This window comes from Apostichopus japonicus, chromosome 3 (genome assembly GCF_037975245.1).
Source record: "Apostichopus japonicus isolate 1M-3 chromosome 3, ASM3797524v1, whole genome shotgun sequence".
In the NCBI taxonomy this organism is placed as follows: Eukaryota; Metazoa; Echinodermata; class Holothuroidea; order Aspidochirotida; family Stichopodidae; genus Apostichopus; species Apostichopus japonicus.
Genome location: NC_092563.1, coordinates 5,060,912 through 5,080,743, shown reverse-complemented (window position 1 = coordinate 5,080,743; position 19,832 = coordinate 5,060,912). Strand labels below are relative to the sequence as shown.

Here is a 19,832-nt window from a genome sequence, read left to right as displayed (position 1 = left end):
AAGCTTGCCAAAACGAACTCTTTTGGATCTTGTGATATGCACAGCCCTAATCGCAAAACGCCTCGTCCATCGCGTCGTCATCAACATGAACCATACTTGATAACTTAATTAATCCATTTCGTATGCTGACCTAACACAGAACACTAAGACTCAATATGTCAATAAGGATATGTCTGAAATCATATGCAAACTGTTAAACTCTCGTTTCGCCCCCAATCCCTTCTCTTTGCACTCCAGACTCTTGTAGAAAGAAAAATTTCATTTTCGTACATATTGGGTTGGGATGTGGAGGGGTGGGTTGCGTTGTTTTCGCCTGATACCCCTCTCCTATTTGACTCACAGTAAACATATTATTGAGCCCATTTGTCGCTGTCCAAGATGAAGATCTATTTTTTTTCCCACTATGTATAAAATGTATAAACTGCAACAGAAGTTTTTATATCTTCAGTAAGATCGTTTCTTCTCTGTAAACGCTTACAATCTGAAAATGATTTGCTTTTCTTCTTTTACTCATATTGTGATTTTTTTTTACATTGCTAGTCTATTTATTCAATCTTTTTTTTTCTAACCTGCACGGCTCGATCAGGCTTGCCCCCCCTCCCCCCCTCCCCCCGCCACATACACTGTCACGTATCTCTAGTAGAATTCCACTTGGCCTCTCCATTCCGTTACTAATACGTATAATCTCGTTGTTGGTTGACCATGTGAGGATTATGTTAATGTCATTAAATGAAACTAAAAAGCACCGCACGACCACTAACATTAAAACTGAACACGCAGCCGAATTGAAATTTTGCTATAATTAGTAATATTCTGATCGCCTGAAAATGTACAAAAATATACTTTTGACAAAGAAAATTGTAAACTCAAAAGATCAAACATATCTTGTTTTCCTGTTCATAAAACCTTACTAGGAACTACAAAGAGTTTTTCTTTACATCTTAAAACTCCCTCAGAATACGACATACGTAGACACACGTAGGCTATAGCGCAAAACTCGAAAAATAACACTTGTTCATATATGTATATATGTATATATATATATATATATATATATATATATATATATATATATATATATATATATATATATATATATATATATATATATATATATATATATATATATATATATATATATATACAAACATATAATATACCTTAAGAGTAAACAGTATGGTTTTATACCGTTAGAATAAGAGTTCACTGTAGGGTATTTTTTACTGATTTTGACCTTCTCTATACGTCTATAGAGATGTTATTACTTATATCGCTGGCTTTAACATACTTTGCTGATATTCCTTCCTTCCACAATTCTCTCAAGTGCTCTTAGAAATTCCATACGTCTCTGCCCGTTGGTGAGACATTCAAACAACAGCATCAATCTTACAGCGGTAAATCATTTTCTTGGTTTTTCTCTTTCTCTCTCTCTCTCTTACTTTCTTTCTTTTTTTCTTCTTTTTTTTTCTGCGTGAAATGCATCATATTATTGCCAAATTCTTCTGCAAGCTCAATTCCAGGAGGCGGTAGAGTTTGGAGAGCTGTTGCAGTGAGTAAATGGGTTTAATTCACCATCCATTGTGGGTATCCATTGTATACTTGTTTTCTCTGCAAGCTCAAATCTAGGAGGCGGTTTTGTAGTTTGGAGAGCAGCTGTATGCCTGTGAGTAAAATGGTTATTATTCACTTTCTGTGGACTATCTATTGTTATAGACTTGTTTTGAAAGACCTTATTTTAATCAATTTGTGAATGCCTCGACGTTGAACAGGTACGTCATTTAATCATTTCTGTGATTGTTTTTTCCCGCCTTTTCAAGGACTTAAACGAAACATACAAATATTTCGACGCTACCTTGTCTATACTTAAAAACAATTGTTGAATTTTGTATTTTCGCTCACACCCTCTTTTTAATATTTTCTACAACATGTGTTGTTTTGTTTTATCTCTCTTTTTGGTGGATGTACGGATTTTTAAAAGTAATTGTTATCGTGCTCATGATTTATTTTAGTGAAACTTTAGTAAAGTTGATACCTGAATCTCATACCTCTCCTAGTCTTATACCGATATCGTGTTACATGTTATTTTTTAATATATCTCTCGAGAGAGAGCGAGAGAGTGGTTCGGGTACAGAGTTAAAATACTTTAAACTTTATTGTTAGTATATGAGTGTGCGTGGACGTGGGAGTGTATATATATATATAATACAAGTGTGGGTGTTTTTTCGTTTCATCTTTATAACAGTCTCTACAACTGATGTATATATATATATATTTATATATATATATATATATATATATATATATATCAATATATTTATCAATATATATATATATATATATATATATATATATATATATATATATATATATATATATATATATATATATATATATATATATATTAATATATATTAATATATATTAATATATATAAGGATTTTCCTTCTCGTTACGTTTTCAATTATATATATTCATTTGCCTTTGTCGTTTACCTCCATTTCATTAACATAAAGTCTGTTCAAAGTATCTCTTTCGAGATCCGGCATTAGGAATCATAGAGCAAAAAGATTGATTTTTGATGATATTATTGCTTTACTGAAATATAAAATATTTCCATTCCATTAACATTTCAAATGATAAAGTAAAACTTGGGGGAAAAATTGGTAAAGTTTTGCCTGGCTAGGGGCTTTTCTTATTTTATTAATAGGAAGGGAAAAATATGTGTGTGACGAAATGTTGAGACTGGATTCATATTCACTAATAATTGGGAAACCTTATTAAGTTTTACACTGTATGAAAAGTAATCGATGAGAGTGATATATATATTGATAAATCGCCATCTTCATTTGAGAAATACTCGGAACGTTTGGTAAAACTTCTAGCCAAATACAAAAATAGCTGCTTAAAAAAGTGGAAATCTATTCCACTCCAGCTTCAAAATAATCCAACATGCAAATAACACACACACAAAATAAAATCTACCCTAATTTAATTTTTATCGAGTGAGATCTGCATTAGATGGTTGTTCCAAGGTTTGAATTAGGTCAGAAGAAATAGGTCTTGTTCCGATTTTATTGATCGATTTATATATGTATGTATGTATATATATATATATATATATATATATATATATATATATATATATATATATATATATATATATATATATATATATATATAGTATCTAGTAAAATCTAAACGAGACCCATTTTTTTCCATGTATATGGAGCAGTTTATAGTCTGAAGAAATCATTTACGTCAAGGGTTTGGTGTTTTTAACAAAATGTTTCGACGTTTCATGCCATAAGGAGTAGTAATGTTATATGACTATCTTATAAGAGGAGACGTGCCGTGAATGTGTTTAGGTTGCACACAATAAACCAATAAACACAGATAGCGAATTCTAAAATGGACAGAAGGATGTAAAATATATGGGGAAAACAAACACACACACGCGCATATTCGTCCAACTTCCGTCTTGATTAAGTCTTGTTCAATTGTTCCGTGAAATTTTGTGTTTCATTCATTTGATTTGGATAAGTATACTCGTTGTGTAATAATTTGTGATGTCCTAAAGGGAAAACAATCAGGACTGTATTTTGTTTCATTATTTTTCACCGATACAATTAGGTTGAGTGATTGATTGAGTGAGTGACTAATTAATTGATGGATGTTTTGAATGATTGATTGATTGCTTGAATTAAAGTTCGATTTGTTGAATCATTGATTAATGTATGGGTTGAATTTTAGGTTGATGGATACTTGAATCATGGATGGGTTGAACGATTAGTTGATGGAAGTTAGCATCATTGATTGATTGATTGATTGATTGAGTGACTAATTATATGATGGATGCTTTGAATGATTGATTGATTGGTTGAAACTAAGTTCGATTGGTTGAAGCATTGATTAATATATGGGTTGAATTTTAGGTTGATGGATAGTTGAATAATGGATGAGTTGAACGATTAGTTGATGGAAGTTAACATCATTGATTGATTGATTGATTGATTGAGTGAGTGACTAATTATATGATGGATGATTTGAATGATTGATTGATTGCTTGAATCAAAGTTCGATTGGTTGAATCATTGATTAATATATGGGTTGAATTTTAGGTTGATGGATAGTTGAATAATGGATGAGTTGAACGATTAGTTGATGGAAGTTAACATCATTGATTGAGTGATTGATTGAGTGAGTGACTAATTATATGATGGATGATTTGAATGATTGATTGATTGGTTGAAACTAAGTTCGATTGGTTGAAGCATTGATTAATATATGGGTTGAATTATAGGTTGATGGATAGTTGAATCATGGATGAGTTGAATGATTAGTTGATGGAAGTTAACTTGATTGCTTGATTGAATACTTGATTGATTGATTAATTAATTGATTGATTGATTGAGTGACTAATTAATTGATGGATGTTTTGAATATTTGATTGATTGATTGATTAATTAATTGATTGATTGAGTGACTAATTATATGATGGATGCTTTGAATGATTGATTGATTGGTTGAAACTAATGTCGATTGGTTGAAGCATTGATTAATATATGGGTTGAATTATAGGTTGATGGATAGTTGAAGCATGGATGGGTTGAATGATTAGTTGATGGAAGTTAACTTGATTGCTTGATTGCTTGATTGATTGAGTGACTAATTAATTGATGGATGTTTTGAATGATTGATTGATTGCTTGAATCAAAGTTCGATTGGTTGAATCATTGATTAATATATGGGTTGAGTGATAGGTTGATGGATGATTGAATCCTGGATGAGTTGAATGATTAGTTGAAGGACGGTAACTTGGTTTGCTGAACGCTTGAATTATTGAATTATTGAATCAATAGCCGATTGGTTGAATCATTGATTAATGTATGGTTTGTATGATAAGTTGATGGACGGTAACTTCATTGATTGATGGGTTGTTAAATTATTAATTGTTGGTTTGCTGAACGATTGAATTATTGAATCAATAGTCGATTGGTTGAATCATTGATTAATGTACGGTTTGAATGATTAGTTGATGAATGGTAAATTCATTGATTGATGGGTGGTTAATTTATTACTTATTGGATTGCTGAATGATTGAATTATTTGAATCAAAATTCGATTGGTTGAATCATTGATTAATGTACGGTTTGAATGATTAGTTGGTGGACGGTAAATTCATTGATTGGTGGGTGGTTAATTTATTACTTATTGGTTTGCTGAATGATTGAATTATTTGAATCAAAATTCGATTGGTTGAATCATTGATTACTGTATGGTTTGAATGATTAGTTGATGAATGGTTAGCTGCATCGAATGAACATTATCTAAGTTGCACCAAGTTCTAATTTCTTGCTCCACAATAGAGCATTCATGTTATTATCACGCGTGGTGTGCACCGAATAAATATATCTCGTGATACACAAGATGACCAAAGACGATATATCGATCGATTCAGTTATTGTTTCAATTTAAAATTCGTTAACAAATTATGAGTACATCGATTGATTTTCTACTTTTATCGAACGGTTTGTGTCATAGGTAATTACGTGACCCTAAACAATATATGCTATACACTTAATTTATTTATCACGTGTATTTTTGTTGTACCTGCCATTCATACGCGACACTATTTTAGAAACATTCGTCCTATATGACGTTAGCAAAATCCTCGCGGAAAATTCTGATCACTTTGGACTACTAATTTTACCTTTTTGTCTTCAGAAATTTAGAGATATTTCAAACACTTGAGACGAATGTCACTTTGTAACCGATTAATCTTTCCGGTTTTTTTTTTACTCTTTTCACAAACCAAAAAATTGGTCTCACATTACCTGCGCCGGTTATTTTAGAAATCGCTGATTTATTCGTGAGGGCTGCATATGTTCACTCTAAAACTCTGAACATTTAATAAGATCTGTTCTCGTAAAACCGCCAAATCTCAACTATATACCTGACTATACGTTGCAACGTGTAATAGCTTTACGTTACATTTCCATTCGCTTAAGTCATGTCAAGCCATCTACTACTGCCTACCCTTGGTGACAAAATCGATTTGCCAGAGGCTTCCTATCCATTTGTTTTAATTCCTACGGATAAAAATCAAGGATTTGACATTCACTTCAAAGAGGGCTTGAGTGCATTAGCTGAAAAGGTTGTTCTCAACAAGCGAGTTATCGCCTTGTCGCTGCTGTATGTGCGGCAATTTAGGACCAATCTCTATGGAACGCCAATTTGTTCATTTTTGCTTATTTTAAAATTATTATGTTTTTCTAGTTATTATGGGGGGTTTTTTTGTGGAAAAAAAACATAACGATTACTTAACAAATTTTGTAATCAGTGTTTTTTGAAGGACTATTGATCTATCTTTCTTCCCTTTCAAACCATTCTTTCTACCTCCTCGGATATTGTGCGTGCGGGTGTGTATGGGTGTGTGTGTGTGTGTGTATTTGTCGGTTTTTGTGTCTTCTTTTGCTTGAGAACCTGTAATATTTTCCCTTACAAAAATATTAATCACATTTCAAAGAGAAAAAAGCCAATGGCGGTTATGGCTTATCTTACTTTATGTTTACACTCACTCGATTTGACAAAGTTTATTTATGTATTCATAGAAAATTCATATATCCCATAATAATATCAAATTTAATATCTACGCCATATCAAGATGTGTGTTTTACATTTACATCCTATATGTAGAAGTTTGTGCAGGAGATAGTGTGAAATAACAGTTTTCTACCGGAAAATCATTTGACTGAATAGTATATATATATATATATATATATATATATATATATATATATATATATATATATATATATATATATATATATATATATATATATATATATATATATATATATATATATATATGTTATATTTCTCTTCCATTTAGAGGAGTGGTGTAAGACGTGACTTACACAGGGAAGGTCTTATCACAGATAAAGCGCTTTCCTTATGGCAGATAGGTTGATCGATTACGTCATTTAATAGCACGTCAACTGAAATCGTTTCCCAAGATGAGAATACCGAGCCTACGAACGATAATCGCGGTTTTTCTTACATCCTTGACTATTATATGTAACGGTATGTTCAGTACCTCATTTTCATTGATCATCTTTATTTCTTACGAATCATATAATAACTTTATCATGTTTCGATTGATTGATCGATCGTATCGTTCGATAATTCATTATTCGCTGCCTCTTCCATTGACGATAGTATCGTGCCTTTATATACGATCAAACTAGTTTTCTTTACGGCTTTGGCTATTACATGTTACGATATATTAAGCCAAAACCTTGTGTTTTAAAATAAGACAATTACTGAGAACAACGTGGGTTGATCGTTGCCGTCTTTGATGCTATCGATATCAGTTGCGTAAGAAGACCAAACATGACGATACCATTGACCTCATTCTGAATCCCAGTGTCCATGCATATAGGGACTTTTGTTTTCGGTATCATGTATGGCAGTGTTAATAGGGGATGTATTGTGTAATATATATCCCGGAGCAGTACACAGATTATGCAAAACATGACCTTATGTATTGTGACGTCACGAAAATCTATATGACAACAATTTTAAACGATTTCTTAGAACTCACTTAATTGGGGTGATAACTCTTGTCTGCATTTAGAGACATTTAATAATTTGTTCGTGCATGTGCTAAAGAAAATTAATATTGAACCTTTCTGTGGAAATTTAATAGTTTACTGTCCGGCTTGTATAGGATGAATGATATATGGAAGGAAATAGGCGGGACAATGGGGTGGCCGGTCATTCGCCCTTCCCCGGTAAGGACCCGGGCCCAAAAAAAATTTCAACAACATTTCGAAAGGAAAAATCTCATTCATACGCAGTTTATACTTGATAAAGAAGAAGAATATAAATCACTCCATCCCCCCCTCTCACCCCCTTGTTATAGGGAAGGTAGAGAAAAGATCCCAGATAACTTCCCAAAGTATTTCCAGGAGTCAGTGGTTCTTTAGTGTAGAGACATGTCACGAACATCAAAACTACGTTCAGAATGATATGTAATGTGTATGTTTGTATATTATATAATATGACATTTATATATCAAGGATCAAATAGATTATAAAGTATGTCACGTTTTTCTTATTATTAAAATCCATATATATGTCGTTTCATAAACTATTCCTAAACCTATGGTGGCTTATCTATTAATCTGCCATTGATATTTTTATTTTTCAGATTTTATGTGATGCTACCCGATTTGAGGGTCATTTGTAAAAACAAAAAACAAACAAACAAGCAATCGTTTTAGAAAATAAAAAAAAATATTGAATACATTTGTTTTGAAAATGTACGTTTATGACGTCACTTTATTAAATTCAGATGATAACAAAGTTGTTGATGTCAAAAGGAAGCTTCACTGATATTCTTTAATTTATAGAATTAAAATCAGTTTTCTCATTTATTTATTTTCTTAAATAAATCTTTCTTACAGTCGCTCGGGGTCAATTTCGTAATGAACTCCTGAAGAATGAGAACATGACCTTACAGAGGTCTCCCCCTCCTCGGTATGATGGGGTCATGTGGGGTCCGGGACAGGAACTTCCGTATAGCGACGGACATGTATCATCCGGTAAGTCCACACAGCAATCTGCTTTCGTAAGATGATTTTTTTTAAATGTTATCTAAGTGTTCTTTACGTCAGTTTATTAGTGAATTTACATATATTATAAACAAACGTTTGCATGGGGCTATGGGCCATATCTCAGGCGGTGAGGGGCAAAAGTCAAAAAGCTGGAGTGAGTATAACATGCTTGTTGTAGAGAAAATGTTTCTCTTCTGATGACGACGAAGAAATTAAGATGATTATGATGTCGGTGATTGTGATGGCGATGACGATGATGATGATGGTGGCGATGATGATCATGACGATGATGATCAATATGGTGGTAATGATAACGAATGTGGTGGCGGTGGTGATGATGGTGGAGGTGATGACAATAATGATGATGATGATAGTGGTAGTGATGGTGATGGTGGTGGTGATGATGATGATAGTGGTAGCGATGGTGATGGTGGAGGTGGTGGTGATGATGATTATGGTTGTGATGATGATGGTGGCGGTGGTGATGGTGGTGGTGATGGTGGTGGTGATGGTGGTGGTGATGATGATGGTGGTGATGATGATGGTGGTAATGGTGATGGTGGTGATGATGATGATAGTGGCGATTGTGATCATGATGGTAGAGGTGATGATGATGATGATGATGATGATGATGATGATGATGATGATGATGATGATGATGATGATGATGATGATGATGATGATGATGATGATGATGATGATGATGATGATGATGATGATGATGATGATGATGATGATGATGATGATGATGATGATGATGATGATGATGATGATGATGGTGATGGTGATGGTGATGGTGATGGTGATGGTGATGGTGATGATGGTGGTGGTGGTGATGGTGGTGTTGATGTTGGTGATGATGTTGGTGATGATGATGATGACGAAGACGACGACGATGACGATGATGGTGGAGGTGGTAGTGATGGTGCTTATAGTGATGGTGATCCCCTTTCCCGCTAGTCCGTCGATTTAGCGGTTTTCTGATATACCCTCCCCGGTTTATGTAACTTCATGACGATTCAACACCTTCTGCCATCCATTACCTAGGTCGATTGTCATATCTAAATCACCAATACTCTCCCTTAACTATATTCTCTCAACCTGCACCTTTCATTCTCCCGCACGCCATGAAAAGGTCACTTGTAATTTGTAACAAACAGATATTTAAACTTACGCAGTTAAGGGAAAAAAATTCTCTCAAGCATTGAATAGATTTGTATAGCAAGTTAAAAGAAGAAAACATTACCCGAGGGGTTATGTCTTGTTAACCAAATCACGCTAGACCTTTTCTTTGGGCACTGCTATTATATCCTTGAAAGATAAATATGAAAAAGAAAAGTCTCTCGCAAAAATGTTTTGCAATCGTTATAAAAGGCACAAAAAAATCTTCCTTTTTACAAAATTGCTAATATTTTAGCCTATCGTTTTTAATTCTCTACAGAGTCAAATGTAGAAGAAACTACAGAGCCTAACGACGGGACAAACTGTAAGTAGTTATTTTGCGCTGCCTTTGCGCGTTTTATCGAAATATTATCAACCCATACGTTGGCCTCCATTTGCCTCTAGGAATAAAGGAAGAAAGTTGCCTGGATAAAGTTGAATCCAGCTCAAAATTATCTATTCAATCTAACGTGTAGACCCTCATAGAAACTTACAAATCGATCGAGAATGGGCAAAGACCACGATTGGCCTCCGACCCAAATAAAACGGGACAGCCTTTGAATAGTTAATTAAAGACAAACGCTATGTGCCATTAATTGGCGCCGAGTTTTTTTTTCATAGCTATAAGTACTGAAATTTCAGTCGTTTTTTTTTTGTGTCTACTTTCTTCATCTTCTTCTCCTCCTTCTTTATCTTCACCTTCTTCTTCTTCTCTTGCCTTCGTGTCTTGAAGCTAAATTGATAACGACGTACACTAAGCGTTACGGATTGAAACAGTTTGTTCTTATCGCTTTCATTCATAAAATGAAAAGAGCGTTGATCTTGTACAGAGAGATATATTGTTTTTTTATATGTATATCTTTATTGGGTGTTAAAGCAACCGAGTGCGGTTTCATGAAAACATGCATGGCTGTCTATTCAGCTCATGCAGGGCCCTGATTCAATTAGGAGTCTTGTGGGGAAAAAACGGAGGGGGCCCGGAAAATATGGGATAAAGACTATAGTACGTGTGTTGACATTTCCATCGTTGAGGCTATGCGTATGGAGGCCCAAAAAAAACCCTTAAAAGTGATAGGGCAGTATATATAGGCCAGGTAAAATATTTGTTTCCGAGGCACGATCTGGCTCTCGGGGCAATTTTGACTTTTCGTGGGAACCGTATGGTCTGGTTTGGCTATGTCAGGGTGAAAGCTATTTACAGTTCAATAAATGAAATGTGGACATAATAAAATAAATCATAAAGACGCAACACAATTCCATTTGGGATGGGTGTGATGGGGGGGGGGGGGGGGGGGTTAGTAGTACAAATACATTATTTAACCGTATTCATTGCCATTTCAATGTTTAGTTTAAGTAACTCTGCCATCTTTAACGCATAATATTTGTCTTCCCTATTTGTTTCCTTTTCCCAGGTTACACACGTTCTGCACCCTTTCTCATCGAAATGATAGTTTTGGTTATTTTATGTATTAATGTATATGATTTGATATGAATATGTCACATTTTTGTCAGCTAAAAAGCCTTGGATTGTAGATATCTTATACATATCAATGCGACCAAACCCGTCTTTTGTATATATATAGAAGGAACCTGTTGCTACATAGGCTATCAATGCGAGATACAGCGAACGCTTTACTTGTCATTAAGCGATGGGTTTATGTATACGTCCATTTAAAGGAAGTCTACATTTGTGTTGTTGTGTGCTCCCTCGGTTATATACTAGTATACTTATAGTTCCTTAATGGAGTTTATTTGTATAAATTGCTTACGTGTCAAGTAATATGTGATGGAATAAAAACAAGTTTTTCGGTGTAATCTACAAAAGTCCATTTTATAAACAAACCTATACTTTATAGTCACTTCTTCGACCATTTCTCGTCTATATTCACGTGTAGTGTGTGTTCCTTTGCCAGTGGATCATACGTCATGATCACGTGCTTACGTCAGTCTCAATGTCAGTGAATCTGGTCTGGGACTGTGTCTAAAGTATACACTATGTGCTTGTTTATGTTTTCGTGAGAGAGGGGAGAGGGGAGTGAGGTGAGGGGAGGAATGACAGGGTGGGAGGGGGAAGCTTTAGGGAGACGCCAAATACATCTGTTCCTCTCGGGTTTCCATGGTACACATGAAGTTGGGCAACTACACAATGTTATGTAATTCCGTATCATATCCCTGGTGTGGTTGTGTGGGGGCGGGAGGGGGGTAGAATGATAAAGGAATCTATACTTTATATTCGATGCAACTAGATTTTCAGAATAAGCTGGATCTGAAACATCCACTCGAAACTTTGTCAATGTTTGGAATATCTTGGGCAAGATTAATTACTACTATAACCAAGTTACTCATGTATAGCTGATTTGTTTAACGGTTAAAATACACTAAAAAATATGTGTAAATAAATGTTTTTGTAATGTGTATTATCGAAAATGACGATTATGATGATCTCCGCACGGCCATGTCACCACACAGTATTATAACACATGCGATTTCAACGTTCGATTCAACTCGCTTTATAGCTTTAAATCTCATTTAGCATCGCCGGCATCCACAACAGTTAATATTGTCTCTAACCTTTAGCGTTCTATAGCATAGAATGAATTTTTTCAAAAGTATCTTTACCTGAACGTTTCCACCCTTAGATTATTTCCATATTGTTGAATTTTCAAAGATTTTTTTTTCTTGACATTGCCGAAATTTTCTGCATTTATTAGTTTAAAACTATACTCAATAGCAGTAATAGGAAAGTAAATATTTTGCAGAACCTTTCTACATACCACAAACCACTGATGATTTAGTGTCTCTGTGAGGGGAAACTGCTCTGTGTATGGCTATTGTTTTTCAAAATGATAAAGTGTATCTGTAGCGGAAACTGCTACGATACGATACGATTTGTCTTGTAAAAAGCTGTTTCCGCCGTAAGGCGAGCTCCATGGTTTGAGAACTGAAAATTTGGAATTATGTAAATATGAACTTTGAGGGCCGGATCGGAGAGAAACGTGGCTGGATGATGGTAGGAAAGAAGCATGTTAAGGGAGGTGATGGGTGGTGGCTTTGAAGACTGGATTTGGCGATGTGAGCGATGAAGGGACTCGGATGCTAGACGGACGTCACAGGGGATACGCTTCACTGACGGTGTGGTTTCTATGAGCTAATGGGGTTCCTCTGCTTGTTGCGGGCCCCTAATTCTGTTTCCATGCCGGTGAGGGGGGATGATTCCAAGATGAAGGCGGATCTCCTAAGTTGATTTGTTATGAACTGATGAAGATGATGTGTTGGTGATGTACACTTGTCGAGGAACTTGTACCTTTGTTGTTCAATCTTTTCATCTACTGATTGGAGGTTGGCTATGTTGGTTGTGGAAAACTGCTCTGTATGTGGCTCTTATGCTGTTTGTAAAGTTTGAACAATGAGTAGCGTGACCAATATTTCACGTTCTAGCATATTTGGAGTTATTAAATTACATACTAATGGATTTTAATGGAAGGGAGAAATGTTGGATAACAAAATGCTGATGATTTGATTTAAAAAAAAAGAAAAAAAAAGAAGAAAATCATATTTATTTGAAATAATTTTTTATCTTTTCTATATTATAAGTACCATCGAAAACTTATAGCACATGTCTTGCTGTTTCTTTCATGTACGTTGAATGTGAAAAGCGATCAATTAAAGTACAGACTACCTTTAAGCAATTCATGGGATTGTGTATGGTGTTTTAGTACGATACCTGTCAAATTGTCCATATACTGTTTTATACACAAAATTTTGCTAATACATCCTTAAGTTATTATCTGAAAGTAATAACGTTGACTTTATGTCATCGCAGACAAAACACCATTTCATAGACCCCCATGCCACCCCCCCCCCCACCCATTTCAACAACAACAAAAAGTCTAGCGATATATATGCAACAGTAACTGTTCATAATTTCAGTTGGAATACTTAATAACCGATCAGCTTATCTAGTTTTTACTTAGAAAGGAACGAAAATAGACATTTTACCCTTTTCCGCAATTATTCTTGAGACTTCACAAGGGCACAAGCTCCATTAAAATGAACCTTCTGCGCAATACATTACATATGGAAACTTTTGCGAACCAAAGGAAGAATAGCTCTCTAAGAACAGGTCATAAAAGGAACGCTTGATTGAAAGAATGCTGCAAAAATGTCACAGAATTATTGTACAATAAAGATGTACAAATTGAAAATAGTTTTCGGTAAGTGGCTACAACATTCCCCAAGCAATCGTTAAACCTTGCATTACAAGCGACTAGACAGCTTCTGACAGGTGAAAGTAGTAAACAAATGACGTCACGTTTTGTTGACTGTCTCTGTACTGTAGAATTCGGGGCCGTACGTATACGCTACGTAGAGTATGCGTATCATGAGTGTACACGTGTATAGTGTTTATAATAGCTGTGTGATAACGACATTATAATGGCTACCGGCATTGATATCAGACTCTGATTGAAGGACACTAGCCCAGTATTGGACACATGGGGGTGGGCTGGGGTGGGGGTCAATGGACTATATATGTTTGCGCCAGAAACAAGCGAAGATCAGGATGTGTCAGGCTGGTTCCGATAAGGACGCAGGAAAAAGAACGCTCCTCGAAGCCTGAACTTAATTGAGACTGGCAAGTAAATCGTAGTCTAAGTTGGCCCATAGGTGTAGCATAAATTATGCTTAGTAGGCACTAGGCTAGATAGACTAACATAGGAAGAACAATTTTTGGCCAATAGAAGGCCGGTGGGCAATGCCAGTCGGAATTTGTGACGGATCGATATTCGGCCCTAACATCGTGAACACAGAGGTACAAACAAGCCCAGCAAACTACATATGGTTGTCACGTATAGCATACTCATTCTCAGCAGACGACACTTGTTTACTTATCCCTAAACCCCCACCCCACCCCCCAACACAAGAAATGTCAGTCGCTATTAGCTACGTTACATTTTGGTAGGGAGTATAGTACCCCTGTGACACGAAGGCAGCAGAGCAGCGAACATAAATACGCCTATACTTGCATCAAAACATTACAAAGTAAAGCATGAGCGAGGTCTCATAATTGACATGTTAGTTTGTAACATAGATAGGTACGGTGGCTTAATAGGGACATAGGAAAGGAAAATTGAGATAAAAAGTCAAAATGTTGATTTTTTTTTCTCTCCAAATTTTGAGATAAAAAGTCAAACTTTTGAGATAAAATGTCACAATTTTGAGAAAAAAAAGTCAAAATTTATGGGGACACTTGTTTTTCTTCCTATGTTTCTATTAAGCCACCGTAGATAGGAACGTATACTGGAAGTTAAAAAGAAATCGGCTGTCGGTGTCGCTTGCCCTTTAAAGTGTACAAGAGATATCTGTTATACCAGCAATGATCGAACCCACAGCTGTGATCTTCTCGCTGCTTAGTGTATTGTTGACATCTTTGTGAGATTTTGGAAGTTGCAGAACATGGAAACCCATTTATATTGATCTTTCCCATTCTTCACTATATATCACTTTAACTATACGATATCATGAAGAACTGAGATGAATCAGACAATCTTTTCATCTGATTGCAATTTGTCAGTATTCATTTCGAATCGTCACTTTAAAATGTCACCAAATAACTGTTTATTCTTATATTTTTTTGCCCTTTTGCGAACGCTTTCATCAGCTTTTGCCTTCTGAACTTTACCATCTTGATATGATAAACGACGGTTGATAGAATGAGAGGCAAAGGATGAAATAGATTGGGGAAAAGAAGAGGATGGAGACTGTTAATACCCGTGGATAGTTATAAACTCAGTTGGGTAATATGCTTACTTTGCGATGAGGACGATTAGTATATATAGGGCATGTGCTTTACTCCGTTTGCTTTAATAAAGAAAAGGGGGTATATTAGACTGAAAAGGTTACGTAAGATAATTTTAAATAGGAATATCAGGAACAACATGTCGCTTATTGAAATATTTGGATATGGCCTATGCATGCAGGTAAACCATCATCTATCACTTAACCCATACTCACTTCACCCCGCCCCTTACCCACCTCTCCTCCCCTGAGTGGCCTCTCACTCACACGCGGTTTTACCACTCTTTATAGTACCCCTTGCCAAGATGAGACTGAGTGAAGATATATAGAAATGGAAAATAGAAGGGAAAAATGATTTCATACTCCACGGTTAATTCATTCAAAATAGTATCCAAATTAACCAGCGATTAGTAATGTATATTTTAACACGCCGTGTATATAACAATGAATTAACTTGTGGTTTGTGAACGTTTTCAAATACATGAATATGCGTCGTTAACCCATGCGACGTTGCTAGCTCTACGTATGTTGAGAAAATCAATAACAGGAAAATGACCTGAATTGAAATATAACCAGACAGCAAAACTGCAGTGCGGGTTCGATGATGCTACAGGCCTTGTCTTTTTAAAAGCGAAGGCAAGCTACAGTGTCTAAAGTGTGCTGACCCAAGCGTAAAAAATTGCTGTGTATAAATTTGTGGCTTTCGTCCGGTGTGCACTCAGAAGTTACCATACACCACAATAACTCGCATTCGGTAGAAGTAGAAGCGCCCGTGATTTAGCGAAGGTCTGGGTCTTGCTAAGTAAGGGTATGACACACTGTAGGCATACACTTTCTTAGGTCTAGTCCTGAAGTTACTAAATAATATAGCTAGGCTATTGACAAAATAAGCCAAAATTATCACAGTTCAAGCCTTCTTTTTCCATTCTTCTTTTTTTGCGATACGTCAACAATTTTATACAGTTTGCGGGAGCGAATTGCTGATGGATATCAATTATATTATTTTGTTTCATTTTTACCATTTAGTCTATAGTAAAAGCTGTAGCGAGTGCATGCACCCTCAGTGGCTCCCTTATCACCGCCCCATCCCCCTCCCTCACACACCCTCTCATTTGCCTCTCATGCAAGTTCACTTACGGACAGGATGGCCGGTGAAGGATTCTCGCCATTTGCCATAGATCACTTTTTGGTCTGGGTGCAAAAGAATCTTGAATCACCGCATAACCTTTAGTCAGAGCCTATTTGAAAGTGTGACACTGTCAAAGGTGTTAAACCGGAACAGAAAACGAGGACAAAGAAAAGTGTGATTCTGCAGTGTCTTTCTTTAATAACAAAGACGTGGCTAGTGCATACATTATAATATTGACATATAGTCAAGCTGTATTACAATCATGCAACGACAGATTCTGCCAACAAAAGAGAGGAATTTTTATGAAAGGAGATAGAAACTAAGGAAAATTAAGGTAACTGCATGGTTTCCAGGATAATTTCTGTTGTTACACTATTCAACTACTTTTGAGAACTGTTGTTAAATTTGGACAAAAAATCTGTCTATAAATTGCTGGTTCCCCTTCAACTCGGACTACCTGCTCCCCAGGGGCCCAAAGCCGTCTCCCCCCCCCCAACATTTCGGTCTAATTAAAATGAGCATAGTGAACGATATAGACGGTCTGGGCTTTGTGACCCTACGGTATATATCTAGTTAAGGGCCTAACGTGCTACTATAACATAGGCAACCTTTGCGCCAGTCATTACTTTGGGTGTACCAAGATGACTCGATCGACCTTCAAATATTGCTGCAAAGCTTTATTGTTGTCAGCATGGTGCGATATGGCTTTTATGAATAGATATCTGTGATTCGAATGGGGAAAGCAACAATGCGTAGCGTAAACTGTTGGTCTGTCTGTTCATCCATGCCGAAAGACTTCTTTCAGCTCATTCCGTTACGGCCAATTTCATTCACAGTTGCATGAAATCTTGCAGACTGCATTCACCTGCATCCAAACAGAAGATTCGCTATAGCCGCGCCATTATGGTGCCATTGGTTACCATTGCAAAAGTTATTATTTTGTCCATTGGTTGGAATTTTTTTATATTCGAGGTCAATTGGTTTGGACACAATGTATTGCTACCATTTGCAGCGTTACCCGATTCCGAGGAAATATACGAAGTCCCAATCGGCAGTATATCATGCTCTACCGTTGGTTCACAAAGTGGAAACCGAATATGTCACTTGAAAAACCTGTGTTATTCTAACGTCTTCAACTCATTCCTTCTGGCATCCGACGACGACGACGACGACCACCATAAATTGGTCCGTTTTGAGAATGTTGTAAACTTTACAACAGTAGTTGGATCTAATTCAACATTTGACTACTATTTATCTTCGAAAACTTTCACAGATATGAGGCATTATAGGAAGCTGATGTTCTTCGGAAGTTATCACCTACTGGGTCAATTTGCACCCAACAACATCGCTCACGATATACATGATTTCCTGTTACCGCTCTTTAACACGTTAACTGGACTAAATGAGTTTCAGCTGGATACAGAGCCATCTCGTACTTTACTAATCTATGGTCTTGTGCCGATTACAGCCTCTACCAGATCTCTGTACAGTTTGTTCTCCCGGTATCCTCCCACGCTCTCACTTGATGTCATGATGGATGAATCGCTTGTGTGTTTTGAAGATGTTACCATTGGTCTATCCCACGATACCATTTGGTATCAATGGGGTTTCGGTCAGCCGGAAGGACCCTTAGATGACAGAAAAGTGACTTCAAAGCATCTTCAAAACTTTACTGGATATGTTAAGGAAAAGTTAAATATCGATGATAAAAGTGCATGTCTTGAGAAAGATGAGTTTGGTATTCTCTTTAGTAGGAAATCCACTCGCGTGATTCTAAATGAGATCAAGCTTCGAGAATCCATCAGCGCTCAGACGGGAATGACAATAAGAACCCTTAGTTTTGAGCAGAACAGCCTGGAGGAAATTATTGCGAATGTTTCGTGCGCCAAATTTATCGTTGGTATGCACGGGTCCATTTTGATTCTGGGTATATTTCTGCCACCTAACAGTGTCTTGTTGGAAATGTTTCCGTATGCACTCAATGCAAACCATTATACTCACTGCCGAACATGGGTTGAAATCAAAGGGATGGACTTAAAGTACGTTTCTTGGAGAAACAGAAACCGCTCGAATACTGTTACTCATTCTTTTGAAGGACTCTACCCTGGTCTGACGGTAACCGAAGAGAAGCGACTGGAAATATTAGCGAGTGAAGAAGTAGCTCCTCATCTTTGTTGTGCTGATCCAGCTTTTAGATTTCGTCTCAATCAAGATACGATTGTTGATATTCCAGCTGTTATAGAGATTCTGCTAGGAGCACTTGAGGAGCAAGGACGTCGGGCAAATGTCAGCTAATTTTTTTTTTTAAAGTAAACCGTATATAATATGCTCTTTAGTTCATGGGTGTATAAGACCTTGCTGAATTCGACTCGCATTTGGAGACCGACTTGCATGGTATCGATTTAAGACCGACATTTGATTTTCAATTGAGGATACCTCCCCCCCCCCCCCCCCTGCGCCCCTCCAAACACACACCCGTAAGTATACCCTTTAATACCGCCGCTTTAATATAATTCGATTTAGAGTATATAGGGACGGTTCAACCATGATTGCCTTCGAATTCGTTCTACATTGAGAAGGTGTTACTACTTGCATTGTGTGTATGTTTGATGTGCATTGTTGTCGTATGGTGCTTACGTGGTGAACTTCTTTGTGGTGCGTTAATGGAATTACGCGAAAAAACAATTAATTAGAATGGTTTTTGGGCTGTTTTTACACTAGACATAATACAGTGGCTGTGCATATGTGTCCTCTACGAACGTTATAAAATGAGCTTGCGTTATACGTTAACAATCTGTATATTTAGCAACACTTACCGGATTTCCAATTAGAAATGGTAAAATGAAACTTGACTGAACAAAATTTACAGAATAAACAAAGAAATCATGACTAAAAACCATCCTTATACTTTACGGAAAATCCAAGTTCAAAGTCGACAATGACTGACTATGCTATAACGTGTTTACAATCACGAATATGACAGAAAATACCCAAACACTGACTGGTCAATTTGAACAACACGTTAAATTTGACATTTTGGGAACAGTTTGCGAAGGAAGGAAGGACTCGAAGTGCTGAGGTCACTGTTCTGAATGCCCTTGTTTCAGGCAGGTTTCGGTTATGTCTTAC

At 36.3% G+C, this 19,832-nt stretch overlaps 2 protein-coding genes across 4 annotated transcripts; both read left to right on the top strand.

Annotated features, from left to right (window-relative positions):
• Window positions 1-1,241: 1,241 nt before the first annotated feature.
• LOC139958371 (uncharacterized) lies at window positions 1,242-11,817 on the top strand. Of its 3 annotated transcripts, none has more exons than XM_071955406.1 (5): window positions 1,242-1,394; window positions 6,893-7,083; window positions 8,468-8,605; window positions 10,059-10,103; window positions 11,191-11,817. In XM_071955406.1, the coding sequence occupies exons 2-5, from the start codon at window positions 7,017-7,019 to the stop codon at window positions 11,268-11,270; spliced, it is 330 nt and encodes a 109-aa protein (XP_071811507.1). In that variant the 5' UTR covers window positions 1,242-1,394; window positions 6,893-7,016; the 3' UTR covers window positions 11,271-11,817. The 3 variants fall into 3 exon arrangements, with proteins under 3 accessions (XP_071811507.1, XP_071811497.1, XP_071811489.1); XM_071955396.1 differs by lacking the exon at window positions 1,242-1,394 and adding an exon at window positions 1,421-1,769; XM_071955388.1 differs by lacking the exon at window positions 1,242-1,394 and adding an exon at window positions 1,422-1,663.
• Window positions 11,818-17,606: 5,789 nt separating this feature from the next.
• LOC139965135 (protein O-linked-mannose beta-1,4-N-acetylglucosaminyltransferase 2-like) lies at window positions 17,607-18,998 on the top strand. Its single transcript, XM_071967351.1, has one exon. It carries the CDS (start codon window positions 17,607-17,609, stop codon window positions 18,996-18,998), a length of 1,392 nt encoding a protein of 463 aa, XP_071823452.1.
• The last annotated feature ends 834 nt before the right edge of the window (window positions 18,999-19,832 follow it).

Bases quoted from the DNA above. Each gene is read 5' to 3' on its own strand.
- LOC139965135 (XM_071967351.1), top strand. From the start codon at position 17,607: ATGGTGCCATTGGTTACCATTGCAAAAGTTATTATTTTGTCCATTGGT.
- LOC139958371 (XM_071955406.1), top strand. From the start codon at position 7,017: ATGAGAATACCGAGCCTACGAACGATAATCGCGGTTTTTCTTACATCC. The intron at 7,084-8,467 runs GTATGTTCAGTA...TCTTTCTTACAG, and splicing joins CTTGACTATTATATGTAACG to TCGCTCGGGGTCAATTTCGT. The intron at 10,104-11,190 runs GTAAGTAGTTAT...TCCTTTTCCCAG, and splicing joins GCCTAACGACGGGACAAACT to GTTACACACGTTCTGCACCC.